We start from the raw sequence: 21,118 nt of genomic DNA, 5'->3' as shown, positions 1-21,118 counted from the left end.
TACTAAATGATAAGGCAGCACTGAGCCGTGCAGATAATCCTGCAGGGGGCAGGCAAGAGCGAAGACCGACTCGGCAGTCTGTATAAATGATGGAAATGAATGAATAATACAATCAGACAGCAGGGGGCGGAGGTATAGGGGACAAAAAAAGTTCAAATAGCAATCAAGGGGTTAATTATCATGAGAATGTCCTTCATTGGCATCCCAATGCTTACACATACAATATGTTTGTTTCTAAAGTCGATCAGAAACATTTCTGTAATTCTGACACTATCACACCTTGATAAATTCTACTGCATGAACCGAATAGGTTATAATAGACTGGGTGACATAGTGCAAAATAATACAATGTAAATAATATGATTTATTTATAACTCGGTTGTAGGATAGGTTAAAACTAATGTTTTTTTATTATTTGTAAATAGAATCCAAAAAAAAGTGTAGGGTCCCCCTTTTTAACCCTTTAAAAGGTTTGGGATTTTCCTGGATAGAAAATGAAGCAGTTAGCGTGTATGTCCCTCGTCCTATCCATGAAAAGGTCTTGTGGAATTTGGTTTACATAGTACATAGTACCCTATACCCATTACCATAAGAGATTATGATATCCCTAGCAATTAAGCACACAGATCAGAGCTGCTGCTATTATTTCCTTCTGAATGTTACAAGAACTGTCAGATCCATTTAGCAAGGGCACATGAGGACAGCTGTCCTTGTACTATCTCTGGCAAGTTGCCTAAAACAAAACAGAGATTGCAATGTTTCTGCCGATAGGTCATAACTTGTTATTTACACATCCTTCTATGCATCCTTTTCAAATGACTTCATGTTATATAACAGTGTTTCTTGACCTTTGTTACATGTAACCCTTGAAATATCTTCAATATCTTCAGGGAACCCTGCTATAGTTACTAAATCCACAACTCACAGTACAATATTGTGGTGGTCAGTAGGAAGAATGCCACCTAGTGATATCCAAAAAAATCATTGGTGTCAGTGGTAACTGATCTGAGAGGCACAAACTGCTCATTGCAATCCTAGGGTTCCACAGAACCCTGGTTGAGAAACTTAGCCTGATTTATTAAAGCTCTCAGAGGCTGGAGAGGATACACTTTCATTAGTGAAGCTGAGTGATCCAGCAAACGTGGAATTGATCTGGTCCAGGATTGAAAACATTTGCTAACAAATAGCAAATGACCTTGAAGAAATCCTTTCCGAGTTTGCTGGATCACCCAGCTTCACTGATGAAAGTGTATCCTCCAAGCCTCCGAGAGCTTTCATAAATCAGGCCCCCTGTGTTTTATACTTTTATTTATTAGAATAAATGCTTTGCTGAAATGGATAAGAGTTTGCGGTATGTTTGGTAGGTACTTTGGTGATTCTGTAAGCATATTAGACAAGTTTTACAAAATACATCCACAGCAATATAGTACTTCATAACACAGTCTACCATGTTCTATTTTCCCTTTTTTAACCTATGTTTATGCACACAGTAAGCTTTTGCTTCTCTAAGGTAATTGTAGTTACTTTTATAGTAGTGGTCATACTTGTTAATGGTCAATAAATCAAGTGCAGCACCTGGATGCTACTTAATTTTTCACATACTTCTTCTGCACTTTTACTTAGCCTTTGTTAAAAAAATATTGGCACAGTGCTACTATGTCATGTGTTATTATTTATTTAACCTCCATTGCAACAACCTAATTTTTCTTCCACATCTTTAATCCTGCAGATCCCTCGATGGTGCTAGTCCTGGAATTCCTCTTTGTCCCGGCAGTGAGGAAGCGCTGGGCTCCGCCATCTTCAGTCTTCTTTTCCATCTTTTTCTTGTCTTCATGGCACATCACCTGATCTCGCACTGCGCATGTGTGATACCGGGTGACATAGCCGATGTAAAGGGGGAAAAAAAGAAAGCCGATCTCACTGCGAATGCGTGAGATGAGCATCTCTTTCCCTTAATGGAAAAAATGCCCCTTCTGCACATGTCCGAAATTAAGGTTGTCTACCCTTTTTCAACTGACTATTAATAAAAAGGATACACCTGTAGCACCAATGTACGGGTCACTTTTCCAAAGTCAATGTAATGGTCATGTATGTATTGAGAAACTTGCCACCATCAACATAAGTGGGTACTTTTCCAATGACCAGCAATACAATATGATACCTCTTCACTCAAGGTACTACATTTCATATTTGTAAGAGGGCAAGGCAGTTTTTACACAAAGAGAATGGAGGGGGTCATTAAGAATAATATGCCCTAGGTGACAAAAATATTGAGTACATCACTGCTGCCACACAAATAATGGCTTATTATTATGTCATCTCTTTGATGATTACTGCATAGTGCATTACATATGTATGCATTCAAATACATCTGTTGAGCTATAAATATTGTGATATAAGTACATTTCTGTTTGCAAAATGTCTTGGTAAAGAATCCTTTATAACTGGCTAAGTAAATAATTAACTCCTTTTCCTTCTTCAGCAAAGCATTACAGTGTCAGAAGAGAAATAACTGTGGCTGAGGTATGTACGGCTGAACTTTGCTTTTTTACTGTACTTTTCTAAGTTCTTGTTTATACCTACAGAGTTTAAGGATTTATTCATATATATGAATTTAATTTCCATGTTGGATAACCAGTGAATTTATATGTTGTTAGGCTGGCTATTTCTTTATGAAATTATAGGAGGGCGGACAGAGACATCTGGTAATCCTTGAATGATTTGCTTTAGTGCTGTGATTCCTAATAATACACGCCTGACACAGACAATGAAAACACCTTTGTTAGGTGATTTTTTTTCCCCCAGTTTTCTGCCAGAAAATCTTCAGGTCCCACACAGACATTGGGCCTGATTTAATATAGCTCTCCAAGACTGGAGAGGATACACTTTCATCAGTGAAGCTGGGTGATCCAACAAACCTGGAATGGTTTTGGTCAAGAATAGAAAACATTTGCTAACAAATAGCTAATGACTTTTAGAAAATCCACTACAGATTTGCTAATCAAAATGTATTCTCTCCAGCCTTGGAGAGCTTTATTAAATCAGGCCCATTGTGTGCAGTAGTGCACATTTTATGGAAGAGTACAATGCATTGTGTATGTATAATTTGGAATGGCATCCTAACACCATATAGAATGCAGCTCCTGAGCAGGAGCTAATTCTCCTGTGCCAGTGGCCATTCCATTGAGTTCCTTTTTTTACTAAGGGCTTTACTAAAGTTTGCCTTGTTGGGGCAGTGGAGTTTAGCCCCAAGGTTACGGAAGTCATGCCTTTAGAACAAAGTGAAACCAATTTTAGAGCATCTTATAGAATTTATTTTTCTGGCTATGAAATTTAAAATTTTTACAATATCTGCTTTTACAAAGTGCATTTACTTAAAAAAGTTTTAAATGCCTGGTAGGTTCTCTTTGCTTGCCTATGAGATAAAATATTAGGAATCTGACCCTAGCTATACAAGCAACTGTGTGCTTTGTTAAAGAGTATGCAAGCCAAAAAAAAACACTTCTCCATTTTATCTATGAAGGGAGCCATGTTGTCAAACAAGCTAGACTGTCTATGTTGATCTCTACAATTACATGGTTGATTGATAGGACTTGTAGTTTACAAGAGAGATATAACATTGTTTATGCTGTCTTAGCTTTTAGGTATAATAAGGACGCTGCATTTCTGGCATGCTCAATTTGTATTTTCTGTATTAACTAAAATGTTCAAATTGAGAAAAAATAAAGTAATGAAGCAGCAACCACCATCTCTAAGGACTGGTAAAATGCAATATATTACATTTTTCTTTATGGGTTCAGACAGACATATGCTAATAATTGCTTTCCATATATTTTGTAGAAGAAATGGAGGAACTTCCCTATGCACTGTTATCGTACAGCGGAGGGTCTCTGGGCTTTCCAAAATATTATGAAAGCATAGTAAAACAGCACTTCCATATTGTGTACCAAGAGGACCTTAACAACAACAAGGAGCTATATGCCCCAAAGGTAGAAGCCCTTTTGTTGTGGTGGCACCTGCCTGTAGTGACCAAAGAACTTCTAGATTCTCTTCCCAACCTTAAAGTGATATCAAGCTCTGGAGCAGGTGTCGATCATTTGGATCTGAAAATGATATCAAGTTATAATATAAAAGTCACCAATACACCAGGTGTAGGAAATGAGGCCACTGCAGATATGGGAATGGCCCTTATGCTTGCATCTGCCAGAAATATAGTAGAAGGTAAGATATCTGTGCTGTGCCATGTACACATTTTTATTCTGTTTCTAATTTCTGCTCTTTATTGTGATCTAATCAGTTATCTATATTGGCTGGAAAGCTATCCAATGTCCCAAAAACTTAGGGTACTCTCCTGTGACAAGTGATGTTAGATACGTTTCGGGAACCCAGCCTGCCTGCTGGGTACATTTGTATTATTGTTTTTTAAATATAACACATAGTAAAGAAATGGGTTATATAGAGAAAACAGTACACAGGAAACATGTATAAAAATATATTGTCTTTTTGTGTTTTTATATACATGTAGCATGTTTGGAGTTTTGTGATACCTCTAATTTGGTAACTTCCTGCTTTTGCTCTACATTACAGTAATTCTGCCCTATTAACCCTCTCACATATTTGAATCAATTGAACCAATAAAGATAATAGTTTTCCTTGTGGCTGGTAATTTATTTGAATAGTTCAATTATTTATGTAACAATGATAAAGGGCCTGATTTAATAAAGCCCTTCAAGGCTGAAAAGGATATAATAATAATTATTATTACATAGTATTTATATAACTCAGTGCTGTACAAAGTCCATAGTCATGTCACTCATTATCCCTCAAAGGAGCTCACAATCCCTACCAAAGTCATATGTCATTAGCAGTCTTGGGGGGAAGCCAATTAATCTAATTGCATGTTTTTGGTATGTGGAAGGAAACCCATGCAAACAAGGGGAGAACATGCAAACTCCATGCAGATAGTGTAGTGTCTTGACTGAGATTCGAACTGGAGACCTGGCGCTGCAAAAGCCAGAGTTCTGACCTCTGAGCCACTGTGCTGCCCTATACCTTCACCTCCATCAGTGAACCTAGGTGATCCTAGGTTCACCTAGGATCAAAAAACCTGGATAGGATTTCATAAAGTCATTGGCAATTTGTTAGCAAATGTTTTCAATCCTGTACCTGATTCATTCCAGATTTTTTGGATCGCCCAGCTTCACTGATAAGAATCATGTTAGGGGCCACTTTTGTACATTAAGGCATGTTGTGTTAAAGCATACCTAAACTCAAAATTTTCACTTTACATAAAAGGGTAGACAACCCTTTTATTTAAAGTAAACATTTTTTTGGTTTGTGTTTTTTTTTAAGTGCAACACCCTTTTTTTGAAAAAAAAGAGTGCAGCACCGTCCCCTTATTTCTCGATAGTCTAGGTGATTGAGAATGAATGAGAGCGCAAAGCCTCCCAGGATACCTACATCATGCATCCCGGGAGGCTCTTGGCTGCGCAATCCAGAAGGAGCTTATTTGTCAAAAGAGAAAAATTGCCGATCTCACTCATGCGCAGTGAGATTGGCAGTTTTTTCCCCCAGCCTATGTCACCCAATCTCGTGCCTGCATCTGGTGCCTGCTGGATTGAAGGTAAGTGTGTTTTTTTTTTTTTTTTTTGGGTAGTTTTGGGCTTACTTTTTCTTTAAGGCTTGTTGATCATCGATTTAGTAATTCTGTCAACATGCCCCATCTCACCATGAATAAATGGTATCTGTACTAACATATATATATATATATATATTGTTACAATATATCACTGCATGGGTTATATATGTAGGTACAGCCAAGGTTTGGTAACTTTAGTAGCAAAATGGCTGCAGTAGAGAAGAAGGTTCAAGGTAACTACTGTTCATGGTAAGTAAAATATGTTTTTTACAGCTTACATCATACACGCAAAGTTTAAATATCACAATTATATTTGCAATAATAAATAAAGTGCTGTTTGAAATACCCATATGTGAAAATTTACATAAATTTAAGTTTTTTTAGTTAACTATGTTCTTCATCTAAATCTTTCATTAATAAAGCTTCATAAGATTATATGTCTGCATGCAGGCATGTAGCAGGTACTTCCTGTAAATCAGGAATAACTGTAGAAGTAATTGCAGAAAAATTGTCTCAGATGAGAGTTTCAAGGTCTGTCTGAGCATAAAAAGCAATGATATCAATAGTGGGGTTGATTTTCTAAAGGCGTTTGGGCTGTTTGCTTAGCAAAGTAAAATTTTACTTTGTAAGGTGCAAGGAATATTTCACGTATCTTGAATGCAGTGAAAGTTCCCTTTCCAGACACAATGGGCCTGATTTATTAAAGCTCTCCAAAGCTGCAGAGAATACACTTTCAACAGAGAAGCTGGAATGAATACCTGGAATGGATCTGGTCCAGGGTTCAAAACATTTGCTAGCAAATGACTTTAAAGAAATCCATTTCAGGTTTGCTGGATCACCCAGTTTCACTGATGAAAGTGTATCCTCTCCAGCCATACAGAGCTTTAATAAATCAGGCCCAACCAGTCTGACTCATTAAAACTCCTCAAGACTGAAGATAGACTATCATGAGAGAATCTGGGTGATCCAGCAAACCCGGAAAAGAACTGGTCCAGAATTGACGCAACAAATAACAAATGATTTTTAAGTAATCCATTCCAGGTTTGCTGGATCACCCAGATATTTCCATGATAGTTTAGTCTTGAAGAGCGTTCATGAATCATGTGTTTTATATTGTTTTAAACGTAAACTGCACCTTCAGTAAGACTACATTTGAGCTTTTGTTTTACTACCGTATTAACCTCAAAGTAATTTTTTCATACATTACACAATAAATGTGGTTTATTTAACATATAGACGTATGTGTCCTTTAAATGGTTTACATAAATGAAGAAATAAACACTAACTTAGTAACATTTAGTTTGACATAGTTTGTATCTTTTTCTTCTTTTATTGAGCATGATTTATTAAAGCTCTCCAAGGTTGGAGAGGATACACTTTAATCGGTGAAACCGGGTGATCCAGCAAACCTGGAATGGATTTCTTAAAAATCATTTGCTATTTGTTAACAAATGTTTTTAATCCTGAACCTGTTCCAAGTTTGCTGGATCACCCGGTTTCACTGATGAAAGTATATACTCTCAAGCCTTGGAGAGCTTTAATAAATCAGGCCTATTGCATCAGAGTTCTGCAAATCTCTTTCTTTGTATCCACGTCTACGTCTACATTCATGCATTACTGGACTACACTGAACCAGCTCACAAGAGTATTGTCCCTTTTAACAATAAATGCTTGAACAAGCACCGTTATGGCATTATCACCAGTTTTTATTTTAATTTACGAGGCTGTTTATTTAAAAATATTCATAATTATTTTTGACATTTCATTATGAAGATACAGCTTATATCGAATTAGGTTTACAAGTTTACAAATGGTCCTTTAAGTCACAGTGATTGTGGGTTCTAAAATATTGTCCTTCAGCATCTTGATGTAGTAAAGTATTTCTTGTTTAACTATATCATTCTTATTTTTTAGGTCACAGAATTTCATGTTCACCAGACATAAAAGATATTGATTTTAACTGGCTGGGTGATGACATCACTGAAGCAACTCTTGGCATTATTGGAATGGGCGGTGTTGGCTACTGTATAGCTCAACGTGCCAAATCTTTTAGAATGAACATTCTATACCATAACAGGAAGAGAAGGTGAGATGTCTTTTCATGTAATCAGAACTGTTATACAATGGGTGGAACAATCATAACTGTATTTTGAATGCTACAGATTTTTTAAAATAAATTGTTCAGAATTAATTTCCTTTATTATATATAACAGAGCTGTGGAGGAAGAATTGGCTGTGGGTGCTGAGTACTGCAGTAAGATGGCTGACTTGCTCCAAAGGAGTGATTTTGTGATGGTTGTGGTGAACCTGACTCCAGAAACCCATCATTTGATTGGACAAGAGCAGCTTCGGCTGATGAAGCCCACTGCAACTCTTATCAATATTAGTCGAGGTACATCCAGCAATTTCTATATACAAATAAACTTTTTTTTACTGATTTAATAATAAATAAATATTGGATTAGTGTCCATTACTAATTCTGTATATAATTGTGTATTGTTTAAAATATGTATTTGTTTTGCTATTAAGTGTGGATTTACAGCTGTGAATTTAAAAGTAAGTTTAAAATACACAGGGATACAGGTTCATGTATGAAAAAAAGTATAAAACTTTTTTTTTCGAAAATCTCCTCTTCCATCATTACTGGTGTTTCGTTAAGGACTAACAAGGAAACCTGCAGCCTCCTCGGATACTAACATCCCATATACCTGGAAGCTGCAGGCTGCTCCCTCTCCGCAGAGAATGGGCACTGCGTCATAAGGGACTTTTCTCAAATGTAAAAAAAAACAATTGCTTGATGTCACACATGCGCAGAGCCAGATTTACCCTGTTTTTTTTACATTTGAAGGAAGACATTCCATCCAATCTTGCTCCTAAGCAGTGCGAGATCTAATGAGAGTAATGTCATTAAGAACCCAGGAGGAGGAAGGTAAAAGATAGCAGCATGGCACCACAGAATGACGAGCCCCCAAAAGAAGCTGGGCGCTGTGAGAACATTGTTTAAGGTCTTCTTCTTTTTTTTCATAATTGTACAGGTAGTCCCTGAGTTAAGGACATCCGACATATGGATGACTCCTAGATACGAACCAGGCTTCCCTGCTCGTTTCTGTGCAGGATGGAGGCTTGATAGGGGAAGGGGGGTGGTTTGCATTACTTGCAGAAGAAATCTTTTGCTAAACAAAGCTAAAGCTGAGCTCTTCTGTAACATCTTGTAACTCTTTAGACAAGACAAACTCTGTAGTTGTTTCTTTTTGCATATCAAAGCACAGCTTGATCCAGAAGTTAATAAATGTCTGGGCTCCATAAATTTTTTTTTTTTTGCTTTGTTTGTGATTAACTCACAGTGAGGATTTTATACAGTAACTGTCACCATGCTGCCTAATTATTATGTTGAAACAAACATCTGTCCTAATTGCATTCATTAAAATAATGTAACTGTTCCGACTTACATACAAATTCAACTTAAGAACAAACCTACAGTCCCTATCTATGTATGTACCTGGATACTACCTGTATATGTTTCAGGCCTTTTAAAGGTAAGTGAAAATTTTTTCACAAAGTTACGCTTTTAATGAGCATTACATTCTTAGTTTAAAAGAAGCTATTTCCTGACCTTTTGACATTTCATACATTTTTTTTTCTGTTAACATGTTTTACACACATTTCATATGTCTCCATTAATTTCTGTGATAAAAACAAATTTCAAAGGCTATATACAGCATTTCTCCAAACCACACTGCACTTAAATGATGAGTATTTCTAATCTGGAAGCAATGTTATATCACTAACTAAAGAAGTGTTAAAACACATGCAAATACACTTATAGCTTTATAAGCAACTGTTTATTTCAGGACAAGTAATTGATCAGGATGCCTTGGTAGATGCCCTGAATTGTGGAGTTATTAAAGCAGCAGCTCTAGATGTCACATATCCAGAAATCCTACCGAGGTAAGGTACCGGGATGCTGAATTTCATGCAGGTTATTTACCAGTGTCTAGCTATGGTTGCATTATAGAACATTTTCACTGTTATTACTTTTGCTATTTATATTCTGTTACTACTACTTTTTACTTTTTTTTTACTACTATGACAAGAACTATTACTAATGTTGGTGATACTGAAAATCAACATGTGGTAAAGTGCACTAAAACAAACCAAAACTACCTTTCTCACCAGTAAAGTACAATATTCCTTTATAAAATAGAAGGGTTTAGTCAGGAGAGGTGACGGATCTAAGGAACTTCTCAGATACTAATATTATAGAGAACTGTTGGGATTTTCTCATCCCAAAAAGAGGGACCGTTGGTGAAAATTTTAGGTAAAAAAAGGAGAAAGGCAGCAAAAAAAAAAAAAAAAAACAATCATTTTTTCAGTTAAATGCAACTGATACTTTATTTTTTTATATTTATATTTTTAACAGATGACAGGTAACCTTAATTATAATTCTTATTTACAGTATTGTAGTTTGATTTTTGATATGATATTATTAATGTTGTTATTGTTATTACAATTTCTACTAAAGTATTACCACCACAGTTACTACTAATATAATTGTTGCTATGAAATTAATATTACCACTGTTTATCACATTTTGTCTGCAGAGATCATCCTTTGCTGGCAGTGAAGAATCTTATACTGACACCACATATAGGAAATGCAACATATAAGACAAGAAGGAGAGTTGCTGAAAAGATTGTACTGGATGCAAAAAACATTATAAAAGGTCTGCCTGTAACCAGTGTAGTAACTACCGCTTAATTAATAATGACCTTGCATATTTGAAAAGAACATCTATTAATAAAGGAAAAAATTTAAACCAGTGTCCTGTAAAATTCTTAAAAACAAACTTGAACTGAAAACTATATAGTTATTATTGACCTTTTCTGAAAATACTGGTTCTTTGGCTTTCAGGCTTTACTACATTCTAAATTACAGAAAAAACGTACAGATTACGAACTTATTTATTAATTTGGTTTAATGATCAGCTTGCTTGTTTTATTGGGTCAGCGACATTGTAAATATTAAAGCCATAAAGTAGCCTAATTTGTTATTGTGGATTGTCATAGCTTTATTACCTATTATTTAGGTAATAAAGCTTAGCTTTATTATTTATTATTTACCCTTATTGCACACCTATCTGCATTAGGCTTATAGAGCTTTTGAAGGGGTCAGTTTTCCAAAGTATCATCTATCCATTGGATCCCAGGTTACAACTTTAGTTATCCCTCACATGAGATGTAATACTCAATCAATGAAGCTTAAATGCGTTACAATAGGACAATAGATACTTTAAAGCAGTGGTCTCCAACCTTTCAGACAGCAGGGCCCGGTAACAGAATAACATTTTCCCACAGCCCAGTATATGTACAGCTTACACTACTTTGCTATTCTGAGCAGCTCGGCCTCCTGTCAGCACTCTAGCTGAGAATATCAGAGTAGTGTATGAGAGCTGGTGTGCTGTCAGGTGGCAGAGCTGCTGGGAATGGCTGAGAAGTGTAAGCTTTACAATCATTGCTTTGCTATTCTCAGCAGCTCCTGCATAAGAAATCCTGCTGTCACACCGTCGTTAGCTTTAGAGCAGTATAAGGAGGGCCTTGGCGCTACAGCTGCCAGCACTTCTGCCTTCTGTCATTTGCGGCCCCAACACACCAGCCACAAACCGGCACCGGCACCGGACCGCGGCCTAGGGGTGGGGGAGCACTTCCTTAAAAGATAAGTAGTGCTGGCCATAAGCTGGTCATTATTTCTATTAGATGTAAATATAAAATCTAATGTGAATAGGGCATTCCTATTCGACGATTGATCAATATGACAGCATTCATTTACAATTCCAGCTCCAACTAAATTATTCCAGTCCCCCTTTTAATGACCACTAATAAAGTAACTCAGCTTCCTAGTATTAGTGGTCCCAGCAAAGATTAGGCTAGTTGAGAGATGTGCAGTGGTAACCAGGTGACTTATAGGCATCTGAAAGATATCAATCCTTTACACTAGTTGTATACCCATAAACTAATGTATGGCCATCTTAAGGAATATGGCTTTGAGAAACATGCATAATTTGTGGAGAATATAGGTTTAATTAATCTGGATGCAAATATACCCACATGGCTTGTACTGTAAAAACTTTATATGATACTTTGACATATGGTATATGGTTAATTTAATATATTGGCTTGGCAAATAGCAGGTAAAGTAGTATGGTAGGCCCATGGCTTTTTACATGTCTTGGTTAGTTGAAAAGCAAGACCTGCTTTATTACTGTCCACGTTGATGTCATCATTATTCTTACTCTTAAAGAGATCATCAACAAGGGATGGAAACCCTCTTTTTGGCCACAGCAGAAATGCATACTTAGAAATATCAGTTTTGTGAAAAATAACAAATTTCGGGATGCCAGGGGCTACTTGCCATAATGTGTGCACAGCACACTTACCTAAGGCAATGTGCCCTTCCATTTCCAGGCCCTCCATGTTCACATAGTTTTCTTTGGAGTTCAGAACCTTGAGATAGATGGCAAATGATTTTAATCCTTGAGCAGATCCATTCCAGGTTCGTGGGTCACCTATATTCCCAAGACAGTCTTCTCCAGTTTTGAAAAGCTTTAGTAAATCAAGTCTGATAAGATTTCTTTGATTTTGATTAAACTTGTATAAATATTTCAAAGAGCACATTTATTGTAGTGATAAACCACATAAATTAGTATGCTTATAGAAAGTAATTACAAAACTGTAGCTAACAAGTTTCTGCCGTGCCCCATAGAAAGCACCAAATCATTTCCAAACTCGATTATTGCCAGGTGTAGGCAGGAATCTAGATGCAAATACCTCGAGATGCATATTCCTAAATGCTTATGAAAATGCTTAGGTTAAATCTACTCATAAATGATCTGAAATAAAGCCTTTGCTGCTAAAAAAAAGTGTGTAAACAATAATTTTCTATATGTTGTTTAAAACATATATTGGAATTGTGAAAATGTAACATATGCGTGAATAATACCAAAACATAGAATGGTTTATATGTAACAGTATTAGCCACCAGTAGTCAGAACAATGTTGTCTTTTATTAAAAATACCAATCACAATGACTAACAATTACTAATATAGTTTATGTAAATGTATAAAAAGAAAATAAGTCATCATACTAGAGTTTTTGTGTAAGTTAATGTGCATTTTGATATAAAACTGCAATTTCAAGTGAGCATCAGGGAAAGATTACCTCCAACTGAAATGAAAGATATTAAAGTAGGCTTTTTTTTACAATCCAAAGTGTGTTCTTGTTTAAAACACACCTAACTGGCTACCCAAGCATATATCACAGCTATATAAGAGCAATTATAACTCAATGGACAGACACAATCTGTACTGGCTACATAACTAAGCGCAACCCTGTTCTTTCCAGTAACTTGCAGAAGGAATTTAAAAATACCTTTATAACAACAAAAATGCAAAAAGTTAAAATGAAAGGAAAACCGTAACTTTCCCTGGCAAACCTGGAGTGTTAGGTGTCAGAATATATCATGTGAGAGGTATTCGGATTAATAAATTTTTTGGTTTAGTGAAGTGCAGAATGAAAGATATGCAAGAGGATGTTGAACGCCGACGCCATCTTCAGTCTTCTCTTGCATCCTCTTCCTGTCTTCTTTGGCACATCACCAACGTAGCCCTCTATAAAGGGGAAAAAAAGGAAGTGGATCTCACTGTGTTTGCGTGAGATCTGCATTTCTTTCCCTTAATAAAAAAAATGATTGTTCTGCGCACATCCAAGATTAAGATTGTAAACTTTTATGTAAAGTGAGAATGTTGAGTTCTGGTCAGTTTTAGGGACATTCTTCCTCCCACTAAGCTAAATATATGTTGCATTTTGTTTTCACTTACCACCAATGTAAAAGGCTTTCTTTTTGCCACTTACCTACTAATGTAAGACAGATCCTTTTCACAAATCACCTATATATGAAGCATTCTTGCCATTAGCCATCAATGCAATAGAGCATTTTTCAACTGATAAACCAATACAAAAGATAAACCAATAAAAAGGATACACCTGTAGCACCAATGTAAGGGTCACTTTTCCAAAGTCGATGTAATGGTCTTGTATGTATAGGGAAATTTGCCATCATCAATATAAGTGGGTACTTCTCCATTGACCAGCAATACAATATGATACCTCTTCATTTAAGGTACTACATTACAAGAGGGAAATGTAGTTTTTACACAAGGAGGATGGGGAGGGGGTCATTAAGAATAATATGGCCAAGGTGACAAAAATGTTAGGTACAGCTGCTGTACAAATAATGGCTTATTATTATGTCATCTCTTTAATGATGACTGCATAGTGCATTACAGATGTATGCAGTCTATTGAGCTGTGAATATTGTGTTACAAGAACATTTCTGTTTGCAAAATGTCTTGGTAAGAATCCTATATAACTGGCTAAGTAACTAATTATTTGCTTGTCAGCAATTTTTTCCTTCTTCAGCAATGCATTACAGTGTCAGACGAGAGAGAACTGTGGGTAAGGTATGTACAGCTGAACTTTGTCTCTTTATTGTACTTTTCTAAGTTCATAGCTACAGATTTTAAGGATTTATTTATACATATGAATTTAGTCTCCACGTTAGATAACCAGTGCATTTATATGTTTTTAGGCTGGCTTTATCTGTTTTGAATTGTAGAAGGGCGGACAGACACATCGAGCAATCCTTGAATGAATTGCTTTAGTGCTTTGAGTCCCCATAATACACGCCTTACACAGACAATGAAAAACGCCCTTGTTAGGTGATTTTTCTACCAGTTTCCTGCTTAATAACAAGCAATAACCACATCATTCATTTGTATCATTTATAGCCATTCTTTGGTATGGCTGCCACTATTCTTGTGGCTTTAAATTAGGTGTCAGCCTTATTTGTGTACGTTCTACTTTTTGTATGCAAATCCTGATATGGTGGTGAATCTTCAGGACCCCCACACACATTTTGGTAGCTTGTGTAGTAGTGCACATTTTATGGCAGAGTACTACAATGCATTGTGTATGTATTATTTGGAATGGCACCCTAACACCATAAATAATGCACCTTTACTGCAGAGCACCACCAAACTGGGAAGGTGGCTATTCCATTGAGCTTTACTAAGGCCTCTACTAAAGTTTACCTTGTTGGGTTAGTTGAGTTTAGCCGCAAAGTTAAGGAATTCATGTCTTTACAACAAAGTGAATTCAAGTTCAGAGCACCTTATAGAAAATCTTTTTCTGGCTATGAAATGTAATCGTTTAACAATATCTGCTTTTACGCAGGATCTTTACAAGAAAAGTTTCAAATGCCTGATAGATTCTCTTGCCTATGGGCTAAAATTTTAGGAATCTGGCCCTAGCTATACAAGCAACTGTGTGCTTTGTTTTCTATGTTAAAGGCTGTGCGATCCAAAAAGATCACTTCTCCATTGTACCTTTGAAGGAAGCCATGGTTGTCAAACAAGTTAGAGAGTCTTTTTTGAGCTCCAATACATGATAGATTGATGGGACTTGTAGTTAATCAAAACGAGATAACATTGTTTAGGATGTCTTAGCTTATAGGTATAAGGCTAAGTAGACATGCAATAATTGTCGTTGGAAAGGATCTTTCACAATCATTTCCAACGACAAACGACTACACGATGCATGAAAGGGTGCTGTACATACAGTGTCGTTCTGCTCTATAGAGAGGGGATGGGGGAGAATGATGGAGTGGCACCCCGCTCTGCTCTCTCCCATTCACTTGCATTACCATCATTCGTTGTCTATCGTCTATGGACAATGTACAAAGAGTGCTGTACACACACCAGATTCTCATCTGATATCAGCCCTGAGACCAATATCACACTAGTAACATTGCACCATGTGTACATAGCCTAATAAGGACGCTGCATTTCTGGCATGCTCAATTTGTATTTTCTGTATTAACTTAAATGTTCAACTCGAGAAAAAATAAACTAATGAAGCAGCAACCACCATCTCCAGGGACTGGTAAAATGCAATATATTACATTTTTCTTTATGGGTTCAGACAGACATATGCTAATAATTGCTTTCCATATATTTTGTAGAAGAAATGGAGGAACTTCCCTATGCACTGTTATCGTACAGCGGAGGGTCTCTGGGCTTTCCAAAATATTATGAAAGCATTGTAAAACACCACTTCCATATTGTGTACTTAGAGGAGCTTAACAACAACAAGGAGCTATATGCCCCAAAGGTAGAAGCCCTTTTGTTGTGGAGGCACCTGCCTGTAGTGACCAAGGAACTTCTAGATTCTCTTCCCAACCTTAAAGTGATATCAAGCTCTGGCGCAGGCGTTGATCATTTGGATCTGAAAATGATATCAAGTTATAATATCAAAGTCACCAATACACCAGGTGTAGGAAATGATGCCACTGCAGATATGGGAATGGCTCTTATGCTTGCATCTGCCCGAAATTTAGTAGAAGGTAAGATATCTGTGCTGTGCCATGTACACATTTTTATTCTGTTTCTAATTTCTGCACTTTATTGTGATCTAATAAGTTATCTATATTGGCTGGAAAGCTATCCAATGTCCCAAAAACTTAGGGTACTGTCATATGACAAGTGATGTTCAAATACATTTAGGGAACCCAGCCTACCTGCTGGGTACATTAGTTTTATTGTTTTTTAAACATAACACATACTAAAGAAATGGGTTATATAGAGAAAACAGTACACAGGAAACATGTATATAAATATGTTGTCTTTTATATACATGAAGCATATTTGGAGTTTTGTGATACCTGATTTTTCTGTACATCATAGTAATTCTGCCTTATTGCCCCTCTTACACATGGGAATCAGTTGACCCAATAAAGATAGTAGTTTTCCTTGTGGCTGGTAATTTATTTGAATAGTTGAATTAGCCTTGTAACAAGGATAAAGGGCCTGATTTATTAAAGCTTTCCAAGGCTGGAGATGGTACACCTTCATCAGTGAACCTAGGTAACCCAGCAAACCTGGAATGGATTTCTTAAAGTCATTTGCAATTTTTAGCAAATGTTTTCTATCCCGGACTAGATCCATATCAGATTTTTTGGATCACCCAGTTTCACTGATAAAAGTGTATCCTCTCCATCCTTGGAGAGCTTTATTAAATCAAGCCCAAAGAATCATGTTAGGGGACACTTTTGTACATTAAGGCATGTTGTGTTAAGTCTTGTTGATCCTTCATTCTATTTATAAAACAGGGAATTTGACATTCCCTCATGTCTGATTCCCTGATTTAAAAATAAAGCCTTTTGTATGATAAAATACATACATTTTTACAATTATGAGGCTGTTTAACCTAAGTTATTTGGAGATAAAAAAAAGTCTTATGATATGCATTTTCAAAAAACTAGTTAAGTATGTTTTAATGATATATATTGTTACAACGTTATCACTGCAGGGGTCATATAGGTAGAAACAGCCAAGGAATGGTAATTGTAGTAGCAGAATGGCTACAGTAGAGGAGAAGGTTCAAGGTAACGACTGTTTATGGTAGTTACATTTATGTTTTTTACAGCTTACATCATACACGCAACGTTCCTAACTGATTAGCACAAAATATATCAAAGTCTAGAGACATTTGAATGACAGCTTGAAATTGGCTTGAAGGCAAACATTGCAATTATATTTGAATAAAAGTATTGGCCCCAAACCATTTAAACAATAAACAAGAGTCAACAAGAACAAAAAAAACCCACAAAATCGAGGATTATTTTAGAAGAACAAGGACTGAGGGGTTCAGAAAAGCAGGACTTTCAAGTGCTTACTTAGGTACAAAATTATACAAGAACATTTAATTTCAACCATTTTAAAACAATGTGCTACAATAAAAACAGATCAGCATCAATATAGCTATGGGTAATAGATCTCAATATTATCAGTAACTTTTGAAACAATAAATCACCCCTTCAAAGTAAAAATCTCTCACAAATTCATTGTACAGTGAAGGGGGGGTGTTCATTTGATGCGTAGGGATGATTGGCAGAGATCATATATAACAATGAAAGTAGGATAACAAAGTTGAACCTGTAGTTTCAAGATTACACAAGACAGATGTAGCGATGCCAGGGGTGCAGAAACAGCAGAACACTACTGGGCTGAATAACAAAAGGGCCAATTTTCAAATGCTCTAAGGATCAGAAATCATCCCAGCAGAAGCGCATCCAGGATTGAAGAGCCCGCAAAAGCCCATCCAGATAAAGATGAATCCAATCAAAGGAAATAAAAAGCCCAGACAGGCAAACAATGTTAAAGCCCAGACAGGATTAGAACTGTGTCCAGAGGATCACTCTTCCTTTGAGTTGTTTTCCCTTTTAACCCTAAATGCTTAAACAAGCACCGTTATAGCATTATCACCAGTTTTTATTTTATTTTGGCAGGTGTGGATTTAAAAATATTCATAATTATTTTTGGCATTTCAATAAGAAGATAAAGCTTATATGAAATTAGGTGTACATACAAGACAAGTGGCCCTTTAGGTCACAGTGATTGTGGGTTCTAAAATATTGTGCTTGGGCATCTTGATGTATTAAAGTATTTCCCATTTAACCATATCATATTTATTCTTTAGGTCACAGAATTTTATGTTCACCAGACACAAAAAATATTGATTTTAACTGGCTGGGTGATGACATCACTGAAGCAACTCTTGGCATTATTGGAATGGGCGGTGTTGGCTACTGTATAGCTCAACGTGCCAAAGCTTTTAGAATGAACATTCTATACCATAACAGGAAGAGAAGGTGAGATGTCTTTTCATGTAATCAGAACTGTTATACAATGAATGCTACAGATTTTTGTTCAGAAATAATTTCCTTTATTATATATAATAGAGCTATGGAGGAAGAATTGGCTGTGGGTGCTGAGTACTGCAGTAAGATGGCTGACTTGCTCCAAAGGAGTGATTTTGTGATGGTTGTGGTGAACCTGACTCCAGAAACCCATCATTTGATCGGACAGGAGCAGCTTCGGCTGATGAAGCCCACTGCAACTCTTATCAATATTAGTCGAGGTACATCCAGCAATTTCTTTATACAAATAAACATTTCCTACGGATTTATTAATAAATAAAATTTGAATTAGTGTCAAATATTAATTCTCTATATAAATGTGTATTGTTTAAAAGAGTGGTGCCCAACCTTTTTTCATCTGGGGCCGCTGTTGATATTGGAATAAAAGTTGCAGGCCACAATGCAATAGTTTTAATTTTATTTTTAATTAAATGAAAAAGATAGGAACATGGGACAGAATGGCGAGCCCGAAATAGAAGCTAGATGCTGTATATACATTGTTTTAGGCCTTTTTTTTTAATTGTATTGGTTTGAGGCCTTTTAATGGTAAGTGAAAAAGTGTAAGTTATGCTTTAATAAGCTGCACTTCAAAGGAAATTACACTCTTAGTTTAAAAAAAAGCTATTTCCTTCCTTTTTTTTGACATTTCATACATGTTTTTTCTGTTAACATGTTTTACCCACATTTCATATGTCTACATTAATTTCTGTGATAAAAACACATTTCAAATGCTATATACAGCATTTTTCCAATTCACACTGCACCTAAATGATGAGTATTTCTAATCTGGAAGCAATGCTACAGTATATCACTGGGTAAAGAAGTGTTATAACACATGCAAATGCACAGGTGTGAATCTAACCTACTCTAACTATAAATTTAATTAAATCTATAGCTTTATAAGCTACTGTTTATTTCAGGACAAGTAATTGATCAGGATGCCTTGGTAGATGCCCTGAATTGTGGAGTAATTAAAGCAGCAGCTCTAGATGTCACATATCCAGAAATCCTACCGAGGTAAGGTACCGGGATGCTGAATTTTATGCAGGTTATTTACCAGTGTCTAGCTATGGTTGCACTAGACAACATTTTCACTGGTATTACAAATTAGCTAGCTATAGGAAAAACACAATGGTATTTATTGGTCAGGCTGGCTTGTGATAATCAGAATATGTTAATAATATGACCATTCCTATAAATATTCTGTTACTACTACTTGTTCATTACTATTTTTTTTTACTAATATCACAAGAACTATTACTATTGTTGGTGATACTGGGAATCAACATGTGGTACGGTGCACCAAGACAAACCTACCTTTCTCACCAGTAAAGTACAATATGCCTTTATAAAATAGAAAGGTTTAGTCATGAGAGGTGATGGATCTAAGGAACTTCTCAGATCCTAATAATATAGAGAACTGTTGGTAAGGTTGCTCCCAAACTGGGATTTTCTTATCCCAAAAAGGGGGACCGTTAGTCAAAATTTGAGGTAAAAAAAAAAAGGCAGCAAAAAAGAGCAAACATTTTTTAGTTAAGTGCAACTGAATATTACTTTTTTATATTTATATTTTTAACAGATAACAGGTAACCCTAATTATAATTCTTATTTACAGTATTGTAGTTTGATTTTTGATATGATATCAATGTTATTGGTATTACAATTGCTACTAAAATATTACCAGCACAGTTACTACTAATTCAGTTAAGTGCAACTGATAATTTATTTTTTATAATTCTTTTTTACAGTATTGTAGTTTGATTTTTGATATTATGCTATTAATGTTCTTATTGTCATTACAATTTCCACTAAAATATTACCACCACATTTACTACTAATATAATTGTTGCTATGAAATTATTATTACAACTGTTTATTACTTTTTGTCTGCAGAGATCATCCTTTGCTGGCAGTGAAGAATCTTATACTGACACCACATATAGGAAATGCAACATATAAGACAAGAAGGAAAGTTGCTGAAAAGATTGTACTGGATGCAAAAAACATTATAAAAGGTCTGCCTGTAACCAGTGTAGTAACTACCGCTTAATATTTGAAATAAACAACCATAATTAATAGAAAAAATGCTGAAAACTTACCAGTGTCTTGTAAAATTCTTAAACACAAACCTGACAACTGAGAACTATATAGTTATTTTCTGAAAATATTGGTTCTTTGTCAGGCTGTCAGGCTTATCCAAAGGTTAAACTACATTCTAATGTACAGATTGGGAACTTATTTATTAGTTTAATCTGGTTTAATTATCAGCTTGCTTGTTTCATTGGGTCAGTAACATAGAAAATATTAAAGCCAAAAGGTAGCCTAATGTGGATTGTCCTAGCTCTACCTTCATTGGACACTCGTCTGCTTTAGGCTCATAAAACTTTTGAAGGGGTCAGTTTTCTAAAGTATCATCTATCCATCAGATCCCAGAATACAACTTTAGTTATCCCTCACATGAGATGTAATATACAATAAATTATGACAGCTCATTATATCAAGGCAGCTCTCTTTTTACATATCTTGGTTAGTTGAAAAGCAGGGTCTGTCTGCTGTATCTCCGAACTCTATTACCGTCCACGTTGATGATTTTATTGTTCTTACACTTCTGTATGTATTCCACCATATTCAGGTGCATTCTGCATAATATAAACAAAATAAGGAGATAA

At 35.9% G+C, this 21,118-nt stretch overlaps 2 protein-coding genes across 2 annotated transcripts; both read left to right on the top strand.

Annotated features, from left to right (window-relative positions):
• The first annotated feature begins 2 nt into the window (after nt 1–2).
• On the top strand, nt 3–10,454 carry LOC140330951 (glyoxylate/hydroxypyruvate reductase B-like). Its single transcript, XM_072411576.1, has 6 exons — nt 3–2,523; nt 3,841–4,221; nt 7,553–7,724; nt 7,852–8,030; nt 9,490–9,586; nt 10,240–10,454. Exons 2-6 carry the CDS (start codon nt 3,846–3,848, stop codon nt 10,394–10,396), a joined length of 981 nt encoding a protein of 326 aa, XP_072267677.1. The 5' UTR covers nt 3–2,523; nt 3,841–3,845; the 3' UTR covers nt 10,397–10,454.
• A 5,264-nt stretch (nt 10,455–15,718) lies between these two features.
• On the top strand, nt 15,719–21,066 carry LOC140330949 (glyoxylate/hydroxypyruvate reductase B-like). Its single transcript, XM_072411573.1, has 5 exons — nt 15,719–16,094; nt 18,230–18,401; nt 18,492–18,670; nt 19,370–19,466; nt 20,343–21,066. Exons 1-5 carry the CDS (start codon nt 15,719–15,721, stop codon nt 20,497–20,499), a joined length of 981 nt encoding a protein of 326 aa, XP_072267674.1. The 3' UTR covers nt 20,500–21,066.
• Nucleotides 21,067–21,118: the final 52 nt, after the last annotated feature.

This window comes from Pyxicephalus adspersus, chromosome 5 (assembly GCF_032062135.1).
Source record: "Pyxicephalus adspersus chromosome 5, UCB_Pads_2.0, whole genome shotgun sequence".
NCBI classification, from domain to species: Eukaryota; Metazoa; Chordata; class Amphibia; order Anura; family Pyxicephalidae; genus Pyxicephalus; species Pyxicephalus adspersus.
The sequence above is the reverse complement of the archived record's forward strand: the minus strand, read 5'-3'. Positions and strand labels throughout refer to the sequence as shown.

Excerpts from the sequence above, each read along its gene's own strand:
- LOC140330951 (XM_072411576.1), top strand. The coding sequence starts at position 3,846 with ATGGAGGAACTTCCCTATGCACTGTTATCGTACAGCGGAGGGTCTCTG. Across the intron at positions 8,031-9,489 it reads TCTTATCAATATTAGTCGAG|GACAAGTAATTGATCAGGAT; the intron begins GTACATCCAGCA and ends TGTTTATTTCAG. Across the intron at positions 9,587-10,239 it reads TATCCAGAAATCCTACCGAG|AGATCATCCTTTGCTGGCAG; the intron begins GTAAGGTACCGG and ends TTTTGTCTGCAG.
- LOC140330949 (XM_072411573.1), top strand. The coding sequence starts at position 15,719 with ATGGAGGAACTTCCCTATGCACTGTTATCGTACAGCGGAGGGTCTCTG. Across the intron at positions 18,402-18,491 it reads TACCATAACAGGAAGAGAAG|AGCTATGGAGGAAGAATTGG; the intron begins GTGAGATGTCTT and ends TATATATAATAG. Across the intron at positions 19,467-20,342 it reads TATCCAGAAATCCTACCGAG|AGATCATCCTTTGCTGGCAG; the intron begins GTAAGGTACCGG and ends TTTTGTCTGCAG.